Source organism: Monodelphis domestica, chromosome 2, assembly GCF_027887165.1.
Source record: "Monodelphis domestica isolate mMonDom1 chromosome 2, mMonDom1.pri, whole genome shotgun sequence".
NCBI lineage: Eukaryota > Metazoa > Chordata > Mammalia > Didelphimorphia > Didelphidae > Monodelphis > Monodelphis domestica.
In genome coordinates this window covers 198,994,803-199,005,168 of record NC_077228.1, presented here as the reverse complement: position 1 = coordinate 199,005,168, position 10,366 = coordinate 198,994,803, and the positions used below count along the sequence as shown (strand labels likewise).

General features: G+C 50.5%; 1 protein-coding gene across 5 annotated transcripts in view; it reads right to left on the bottom strand.

The window, feature by feature from the left end:
* TBKBP1 (TBK1 binding protein 1) overlaps positions 1–4,463 on the bottom strand; it is a 31,055-nt gene extending 26,592 nt beyond the window's left edge. For 3 of the 5 annotated variants that reach the window (XM_056816829.1, XM_056816832.1, XM_056816831.1), the window contains exons 1-3: positions 4,331–4,463; positions 564–826; positions 1–19 (exon numbers count right to left, since the gene is read on the bottom strand). The exon at positions 1–19 is cut by the window's left edge and continues 104 nt beyond it. In XM_056816829.1, coding sequence (XP_056672807.1) covers positions 1–19; positions 564–788 — 244 coding nt within the window. In that variant the 5' untranslated portion in view covers positions 789–826; positions 4,331–4,463. Of the gene's footprint in view, positions 20–563; positions 4,274–4,330 lie in introns of those variants that run through there. The other 2 variants (XM_056816828.1, XM_056816830.1) reach the window with 2 other exon arrangements.
* Between the last annotated feature and the right edge of the window lie 5,903 nt (positions 4,464–10,366).

The following is a 10,366-nucleotide window of genomic DNA, read 5'->3' as shown; positions in this document are numbered from 1 at the left end:
AGTCGCCAATGACCGGGTACTGCAGGGACAGGCAGAAGGGAGGGTTCTCAGAAGGGCCATCTCCCTGAACCCCTAGCCATGCCGCCGTCTATCTTCTAGACCCTTGACTCACTGGTACCGTCCCCGAGGGTCACCTGTCCTGCCAGAATGCCGCAGCAGATCCCCTTCTCAGACTCCTAGCCCACCCTTTTATTCCCAAATCCCTCTCGTGCCTCCGGCATGCACTCATCCCTGGGCACCACTCTCAGATGTCTCTCAGACTCTCCTGGTCCCAGCTTTCCCAACTCCATCCCTAGCAGAACCCACTAAGAGATTCCCAGTGAGGATCTACGGACCAGATCCTCTCTGTACACTCTCCCACTGGCTGCCCTTAGAGACAGATCATTCCTTGATTCCTTCTAGGTCATTAGGTGATCTCCGATCTCTCCACACTACCCCAGGAATAAAACATAGTATTAGATCCCTCCTGGGAAACCCCTGAAAACCAATGGGGCCAATAACCTGACTCCTCCACGGGGCCCTTAGCAAGATCCCTCCCTGCAACAGTGGGGATGGCCCCTGACCTTGATCTCATACACCTTGAGTCGGCGCCGTAGGGTAGCATTCTCCCGCTCCAGCCCCCCCAGCCGCTCCTTGATGTCCCCGTAGGCTGTGATGAGTGCGAAGTGGGAGGCAGAGCACATGTCACTGCCCAGCACAGGGCCCCCCGGCCCGTCCAGCCACACCTCGCCGGACCCCAGCGCCTCCTGGGTCAAGATGCTGATGTCGTCCTCAAACATGGATTCCATGGCACTCAGGCGCGGGGCAGGGGCCCTGGTGGAGCCACCTGGGGGGCAGGGGGAGCCAAGGTCTGCCAAGGTCACCCAATGCCAGAACCTCCCCCCAACCCAAGTGGGAATGTGGGTGGGTGTGTCTCTATCACAAGCCTCATCCACATTCCTCAAGTCTCTGAGGTTTAAATCCTTTTGGGGCAGGAGGACCAGGAACTTCCCAGCTTCATTATGTGAGAGAGAGAGAGAGAGGGGGAGAGAGAGACAGACAGACAGACAGACAGACAGAGGGGGGGATCCCAGGTAGAGGGGGAATGAAGTCTAAGATGAGGTCCAGCTAGGCTATGGGTGGCCTCAGGTCCAAGACCTCTGACCCTAAAGACTTTATTCCTCCTTTTTCGTAGCCCCTGGTAGGAAAGAGTAGGGAGTGGGGAGTCATTCTGTCCAACCCCATAACTCCAGGGAAGCAAAAGCCAATCCTGCTCATTATATAAGATATGTCTCACCTCCAGAGCCACTAAAACCATTCCCCTTAAAGTCACCAGGGACCTCAGACTTGCTTCCCTTCCTGATGGGAGATGGAAACTGAGGCCACAGGGTGATGGCTGTCAGCAGGAAGGGGTTCAGGAATCCCAGCCCTCAGAGGCTACTAGAAGTCAGTAGCAACACGCAGAGTCCTGATGCCCCCACTTGACTTGCTCTGATTCCCTTCTCACCGTTCCCCAACAAGTCTCAAATACCTTGTAGCCATGCTCCTGATCCCAAGTTCTTCTTGCCCCCAGGCCTCTTCCCCAAAGGTTCAACAAGGGCCTCCCAGAGTATCAGTTCTCCTAAACTCCCAGCATCACATCCTCTCCAGTCTGTCCCTCCACCCTATTTCCTCCCAGAGGATTCCAGAGTTCAGGAAAAGGAAATGCCCTCCCTTTCCCCTTCCACTCTCTTGAAGCTCTAAGGGGCAGCCTCAATGTGATCATTACTCATGTTCTGCCTCCGTCTAGGACCCAGAGAGAGGCAGGCCAGAAGCTCAGTGTCCGAGAGGAGGCTTAGGCTTAGAGACCGAGATTCCGTGTCAGAGAGGGTGAAGGAAGGCTCAGTGTCAGGATGGAGGATTTGGCGTTGAGGATAGAGAGGGCTCAGTGTCTGGAATGACAGAGCCAGTGTTGTCAGAGATGGGAGCCTGAATGATAAGAGAGAAGGGGTAATCGAGGGTGATGGGGGATTCTGGTCTAGGTATCGCGGATGGGAAGATTAAGTTTCAAGGATGGCCGGGAGGGGAGTGTCAGGGTTCAGGAAATCCATTGTAAGGATCTGGGGTGGGAGGGATTCCTTCTCTGCAGGGATGGGAAAGTTCAGTGTCAAGGATGTGGGGATATGGCAGGAATGGGAGGCATGGAAAGCCCAGGGTCAGGATCAGGGGATGAAGGGATTCAGTGCCAAGAATGGAAGATTTAACGTTGGGGATTGAGGCACAGGGTCCGGGAGGGGCTCATGACAGAGACGGCAGGTTGAATGATAGGGACTGAAGACCGTGCTTGTTAGGGAAAGATGGGGAAGCATGGTGCCAGGGTTAGAGGATCTGTTGGAAATGAGGGGGTTTAGCGGAAGATAGAGAAACTTGGCATCAGGGACCAGAGAATGATCCTTAGGTTTTAGGGAGAGTCTCAGTGTCAGAAGTGAAGGTTCAGTGTTAGTGATGAAGGCCTGCTTTAGATGTGATGGCGCCTGGGTAACTGGTTTACTTCTCCACAGGGATATGACAACTCCTTAAAGAGTGGGTTGTGGTGTAGTGTGTGTGTGTGTGTGTGTGTGTGTGTGTGTGTGTGTGTGTGTGTGTGTGTGTAAGAGAGACAGAGAGACAGAGACAGAAACAGAGACAAAGACAGAGAGAGAAAGCTAGAGAAAGACAGAAAGAGACAGAGACAGAGACAGAGACAAAGACAGAGAGAAAGAGAGAGACAGAGACAGAGAGAAAGAGACAGAGAGAGACAGAAAGAGACAGAAAGAGAGAGACAGAGATAGAGAGACAAAGACAGAGAGAAAGAGAGAGACAGAGACAGAGAGAAAGAGAGACAGAGAGACAAAGACAGAGAGAAAGAGAGAGACAGAGACAGAGAGAAAGACAGAGACAGAGAGAGAGAGACAAAGAGACTGAGGAGAGAGAGACAAAGAGACTGAGGAGAGAGAGACAGAAGAGACAGAGAGAGAGAGACAAAGACACAGAGGAGAGAGACACACAGAGAAGACAGAGAACACACACACATACACACACGGGGATTCTCTGGAGAAGACCTGTTTATGAATGTGTGTATCTGTGTGGTTTTGAGTGTGTAGGGGGAAGCATTGTGTGTCTGAATGAGTGTGGGTGTCACAGAGCTGGTACCTCAATGAGAGAGCTTGGCTTCGGGGTGCTGGTACAGAAGAACTGGGATGAGAATGGTTGAAGCTGTGTGTATATCGCTCTGTGTTGTCAGTGTGGACGTGAGGGCTGGGTGGGTTTGTGGCACGTAGGGCACGTAAAGGAATGTCAGAGGTGTGTGTATGTGTGTGTCCCTGAGTCAAGGCTCTGTGTGTGCTGGCAGAGTATGAGAATTGTGGGAAGGAAGGAAGAAGGAAGGAAGGGGCTGTTCCAAAGCCAGGCAGCGGAGGTTGGGACTCAGGACCCTGAATCCTTCCCCAAAAGCTGCCCAGGCTACAGTGTTAGGGAAACTTGCGTGAATGTGTGTGTATGTATGTCTAAGGGGTGGGTGTGTTTGTGTGTCTGGCCCCACCTTTAACCCTTTCCTCCCCCAAGTCTTCTCATACTCCTGGCCCACTCCACGCCATCCTGGTCCCCTGGGGAGGGGAAGAGGCCAAGGCCCCTAGATGCAGTTCCAGCCTCGCTAAGCCGGGTCTTTCAGCTGGTCTTGGCCGGCCCCCCGCCGAGGGTCCCTGCAGCCCTTTAGAGTGGCAGCAGGCCTAACCCGCCGGACTGCTGTGGGGGCAAAGGTTCCCTCCCTCCGCATCCTCCCCTCCGGCCTAGGCGGAGGAGGGGCGGGGCGGGGTGGGAGGGAATCGGTGAGAGGGAGTAAGGGTAGGTAGGGGTACGGGTAGGGGGAGGGGAAGGGAAGGGGAAAGGGGGTTGCTGCTCAGCTGGCCGGAGCCCCTCCCGCGTCCCCTTTAAGAGCCGCCCTTTAAACCCCTTTAGCTCGGCGGAAAGGAATCGTCGCCCCTCCCCTCTCGGGGGCTGAAACCACGCAGCCCCCCCTTCCTCTGGCCTGGCGGAGCCCCTGCCCCAACACCTCTCCTGCCTCTCTAGCTCCTGGGGTTCGTAAAGGGGGACGCCGGAGGCTGCGCGGCCTCAGGAGCTGGGGGTGGGATGGAGGGCCGCTGCAGCGGCCCGAGCACTGGGACCCTTCCCCTCCCGCCATCTCTAACAAAGTACATGCCAACGCCCCCAGCCCATCCCCCGCGGCCCCCTACCAGAGCTCCGGGCACAGGGCCCCAGGCGCCGCTACCATCAGCACCCCCACCACCCCCACCCCATCCTACCCCACCAACCCCGGCCCCAGCCTGGGACTCACATCAGCTGCCGGCTCCGGTTTGCATCGCAGCTCCCCCCTCGCCAGTTCCCTCCCCAGACTGGCACCGTTGCCCCCACCCCCAGCACCGCGCTCCTCTCCTCGCCCTGTCGCTGCCGCCGGGTCTCTCCCCACCCCCCAGCCCTCCCCTTACCCCCTCCCTCCCTCCCTCTCGCCCCGCTCCTCCTCCTCCTCCTCTTCCTCCTCCTCGTTCTCCTCCTTCTCCACCACCACCAACGGCTCCGCTGCCGCCTCCTCCCCGGCTGCTCCCTGTTCCTTCAGCTGGAAAGGCGCCCCGGACCCCACCGCTGCCACCACGTGGCGTGGGGCCGCCAGCCCCCGCGGTTGCCCAGACTTGGCACAGCGCCCCGTGGTCACCCCTCCCCTTCTCCTCTACCAGTTACTAGGACCACACGCTTTCCTCTCCCCGCCCCCAGGAGGACCCAAGGGTGCTTGGATTCTCCCGTTATATTCCAGATGCAATTAAGAGCAGAAGATGGGGTGGGCTTCAGGGGCTGGAAAGTCAGGACACCTGGGTTTTAGGGAGGTTTGTTTTGAGAGGAGAAGGTAAGAAGAGGGAGATCTAAGATCCAAATGACTGCTGCTCCTGGAACAGGGGGCCCATTTCTGCTCACGCTGTCAATGACAGACTGCAGTAGGAGGGGTCAGACAGATAGAACTTCCTTAAAAGTTAAGTTCTCTCCATAGGAGGAGGAATGGAGCTCTAGGGAAGCCGAGTGGGCCTTCTAGTCAAGTATTTGACAGCAGTTCCTTTTCTGTGAAGGTCTTATTCTTAAGCATAGGTAGAATCCCACCAGATGCCCCATAATCTGTGTGTGGGTGAAAAAAAGTCCTATGTGGGGATAAAGGGATGGGTGGACAAGTTAAATTCTAGTATAGCCTTGTGTCAGATCCAGAGATCCAGAAAGAAGACACTGAGGAATGGAGAAAATACCAGGCAACAGAAGATACATAGAACAGGAATGTGCTCCTCTGTAAGGAAAAGGCAAACTAGGAAGACATTGTGGGGAGTGGGGAGGAAACAGGAAAGGGAGAGTAACTGCTAATGGATAGGTGCTTCTCAACAGGGCTTCCATCCTCAGAAGTGAGGATTGGTTTTGAAGCTCACTCACAGATAGGGCAGGATTATATGCAGTTTCTTCCTTTTAAATAAGGGGATGAATTAGACGGGCTCTAAGACAATCTCTTTCAATTCCGCCATCCTATGATGTTTTGGACCCTCAGGAAAAAATGAATTGGGAGGGGAGGGGAGAGGTGGCTTCAACTCTCATCCTTCGCTTTTACTGCAGATTCCTACCACTTTCAGGAAGGAAAGCTGAGGGCCAAAAGAGCTGCTGCCCTTATTCTGTCCTCTGAGGAGAAAATAGGACCTAGGATTGAATTTCGTTCTTCTCCCAAGAAAGCCAGCAGGTGGCCTCCATCGCCTGCCCTTTTGGCTCCTATTCCTAAAATGAAGGTGATCCCACATTGTCTCCATTCTTGCTGACAGTGGCAGTTCCTTCCTCTCACTTTAAAAAGGTTTAAAAAAAAGGGGGGGGGGAGGCCCTGTCACCAATCAATGGCATTGGCCTCCCCTGTGCTAGCACATCCACGTATCCTTTTAGAAACAATTTTGGAATCTTGGGAGAAAAGAAAGAGTTCTCCCAACCCTTCATTTTGTCATTACTCCAATTGTTGTTGTGAAGCAGATATTGCCACAAGTTGGAACAACCTCCACCAAGCCACACCACTCCAGGCCCCTCCCTCCCCCCAAATGTCAAAGTCATGGATTACCTCCAGGGCACATGACAACCTTGTGGCCATCATCAAGGCCTCTTCCTGAGGGTTCTCATGCTGACTGGTCTAAGTCAAGCAGTCTTGCTCTGAGCAGCTTCCAAAGGAAGGATTTATAGAGCAAGAGAATGAAGATGGCAGAGATCAAAGGAGGAGAAAGACCCAAGAGTGCATTGAAGGAGATAAAGAAAAGACTAATGCCCAGCAAGAAATGGGGAGAGAGAAAAGGAGGAAAAATACGGGGGAGGGGGAGGAAGAGTCAAGAAAAAACATTCAGCTGGGGGTGAGCAAATTGAATCTAAGAGAATCTAAACAGTCAACAGAAGTTCTTTCCTCAAAACTGCCCAGAATTTGTTTTTACTTGACTGCATGTGTTATAAGGTTGTTTTTTTATGTTTTGTTTTTTCCATGTTGGAGATGGGGGGAGGGAAGTGGGAAGGAGAGAAAATAGATTTTTATTAAGTGAGAGTAATCAAATGGAGTTTTAAAAAACTGCCCAGGGAGAGATTTTCTCCTACTGACTCTTGCTCTGGAGACAGGCTTCTCTTTTCCTGCCCTGCTCCTGCCTGAAAGCAGTAGGAGTAGGTGACATCAGCAGCTGGTAGAAGAGATTGAATCAAAATAAAATCCAGATGACTTAAATAGAAACAGCCAAGCAGGAAAACTCATTAGACACGTGGCAGTGTGGGGAGCAGGGTGCTACCTTAGCACTGCCTTCTGAGACCTTGATGAAGGAGGTTTTGCAGCTGAACCATTTTGAGAATCCATGCGGAGCTGCAGGTCAGCCTTCTGTGAAAGCCAAGGCAAAAATGATGTGTTTCTTCCAACCAAATTCCTCCAGGAGTTAACTCTTTCTCCTAAGCAGAGCATTGTAGTTTCTGGTAGAGCTTTTCCTGCTGAGGTGCTTTCTACACCTCTTAATTGGAAATGGGTTGATCAAAAGCCAGTCTTGGTTCTCTCCTCCTGAAACCCTTTCTTCACAAAACCCTTGTGTGGCCCTGCTCTCTGCCCAGAGGGGTAGGTAGATAAACGATGGGAAAATGTCTGGGAGGACAGTGCTTAGCCAATGGCAGGGTGGCACTCATTGCTATGGAGAAGTTGGTCACGGAGACCTAATTCTCCTTCCCTTCTCCCTCCACCATGGGACAATAAGGATCTAAGAACAAGAGGAAGGAACCCAGGCGCTGAAGGCAGAATCAGAATCTGGCTGCATAGCTGGTGAGATAGAAATCAATTCAATCCAGAAAACATTTGGTACAATAAGATGAATTGAAGTCTATACTAACCTACATCCAAAGTGAAGACAGGGCAACCAGGAACCCACAGCAAATGGAAAGTTGGGTAACCGAACGGGTTTCTTGGGCGCTCAGCAAATGGCACTGCTGATGAAGGCAGCTACATCTGGGCAGGAGTTAATTTAGAGGTGAACCCATCACTGCAGCTTTGTTGTCTTTGCCAGTGAGGCACATGGTCCTAAAGTGCCAATTGGGCTGGAGTTTAGCAAGACCTCTGTCTCCCTGCCAGAAAGACGCAGCAGAATTTCTGTCCAGAAATGAGTTACTGTCCAACATGTCGTAAATGACAACACTCTTCCTGAACTGATTTGGGGTGCTGGGGTCCAGAAAGGGAAGGAAATGTTCACAGGGCAGGAACCAAAGGAAAGCTTCTGCCCAGTATTGGGTTATACTTTCTCCTTTGCTTTCCTTCGCACCCCTATGTAGCAATTCAGCCAATTCTTCCCGCCATTCTTGCGACTTCTAAAGCGAGGGCGTGTTTCTGAGTACGGATGGGAGAGAAGACAAAATAGGAGCTAGAGTGGGAGGGGGGGGTCTGACTGATGTCCCAGAAGTTGTGGAGCTGTTTTTGTGGGTTTTCATCTCCCTCTTTGGTAGAGCAAAAAGCCCTATTTCTCTGACCTCTCCGCCGAGCTAACCTTGAAATCTAGAGCTTGGATATAGCACCTTATCTTAGAATAGCTCGAGGGATGTGTGTATGTGAAAATTTTCACCCAGCACACTCTCATGTATTAAGACTATAAGTTCCTTAAAGAAAGCACCTTACCGTATAATAGCATGGGGGGGGGGGTGCGCATGTGAAAATACTTCACCCGGTACATTGCTATGTATTAGGATGTCAGTTCCTTAAAGGTGAGGGCACACTGTTCTTCAGCAGTCGTGCTGCTATCCCTGCAAGCACACAGTCACCGGCTGGCCATGATCTCATTTGTCTGTTTGACAGGTTCTGTAACTAGTCCAAGGTACTTTACTAACTAGTTCCGTCACTGGTCAGTAGTGCAGACACAGAAGCAATTCTACAAATGTAGGTCTCTTACATTCCAATTCTAGTAGCTTAACACTTTGCCGTTTGTAAGCTGCTTAGTGCTAGAAGCTTGAAGATGGATCTCGTTAAGCCCAATTCTAAGATGGAGGCCAGCCCTAGCATAACAGAACAGTCATTAGATTTAGCTAAAAAGGGGCAGTGAGGTGGCTCGGTGGATTGAGAGTAGGACCTAGAGATGAGAGTTCAAATCTGGCCTCAGACACTTCCTAGCTGTGTGACCCTGGGCAAGTCACTTAACCCTAATTGCCTAGCCTTTCCCACTCTTCTGCTTTGGAACCCATACTTGGTATTAATTCCAAATAGAGGTAAGGCCCAATGATGAAATCTCAGAATTACCACCGGCTCCCTAGGGGACCTTGTGAACCTGGGCAAATCACTTAACTTAGCCTAGGCCATGGTCCTCCACTGTAAAACGAGTGGACCCAGATGGCCTGTATGGTCTCTTCTTTTTTTTTTTTTTAAATCCCTAGCTTCTATCTTAGAATCAATATTGTATACTGGTTCCAAGGCAGAAGAGTGGTCAGGGCTAGGCAATGGGGGTCAAATGACTTGCCCAGTTAGGAAGTGTCTGAGGCCAGATTTGAACCCAGAACTTCCCATCTCTAGGCCTGGCTCTCAAAACACTGAGCCAGCTGCCTCCGTCTCTTCTTTCTAACTAGGATCTGAAAAAGCATCAAAGTGGTGTATTTAGGATAAGTAAAAGGGTAGCAAATTCATGCAATTTGTCACTCCTAAAACTAACAGCCTGAAGACAGAAACAGCTTCAAATGTTTTAATAAATGCATGGATGACAAATCCATGGGAAATTAAGCTCAAATTCTGCCACGGCCTTTGTGACCATGGACAAGTTATTTCCCACTCAAGCACCTATGCTGTGAACACCAATGACTAGAGACAGGAAAACATAAACGGGCCAAACGTAAAGTAAAACCAGGGAAGCCATCAAAAGGACTACAATGTACATGGGAAGACCAGCAAAAGAACTACAATTGAATACTGTGACATTTTAATAACCAAGCTTGGCTCCAAAGAGCTTGTTCTTTGAAGAGGTGGGGGACCGCAGATAATGGACTATGACAGAAGTTGAGACTTCCTCCATGTGTTAGTTTGACTAAACGGTTATAAATAAAAGACCTCTGGGAGGTAATGAGGGGAAGGGGAACATTAAGAAATACAGGTGATAAGAAAAAAAAATAAAGGGAAGAATCTAGTATGTGTAAGACAACTGTGCCCCCAAAGTCTCCCATTCTAAAGGAGTTTCCAACACAAATTGATCCGAGATCAACTGTAATTTAACCTATTTGGCTATTGTTTATTATCTGTCATTAGACAGAGCTCCTGCAGAACACAGACTGGTTGTGTGTGTGGGGAGGGTTGCCTTTCATGGTATTCCCAGGACTTGGTAAAGTTGTCTGGCACATATTAGGTGCTTATAAAATTACTTGACAAGTAAATAGAAAATTTATACAAAGTAATTCCAAGAGGGAGAATGCTAAAACTAGGGAAGGGGAAATCAGTAAAGGCCTCATATTAAGAGGAGCTGTACTTAACAGAAGCCAGGAGGGAATTCTACAAAATTAGGTTGGAGTGCGATCTTTCCACAGCTTGGAATCCAGAGGATCTCAGTTCAAATTTGAGCTCTGACTTTTCCTAGCTGTGTGACCCTGGGTAAGTTACTTAACCGCAATTGCCTGGCCTTTACTGCTCTGTCTTAATAGAATTGATACTAGGACAGAGGGAAAGAGTTTAAATGTATAGATCTTTAGGATCTCTTGCGTAAAGGCAAAGACAAGAGGCAGAAACGTTGAGGAAGGTGAAACTCATATGCCAGAGAATTCCTAAAAAGGAAATATTAAGATTGGAGAGGCAGAAAGGAGTCAGGTTGTTGAAGGCTTTTAAGCGGCA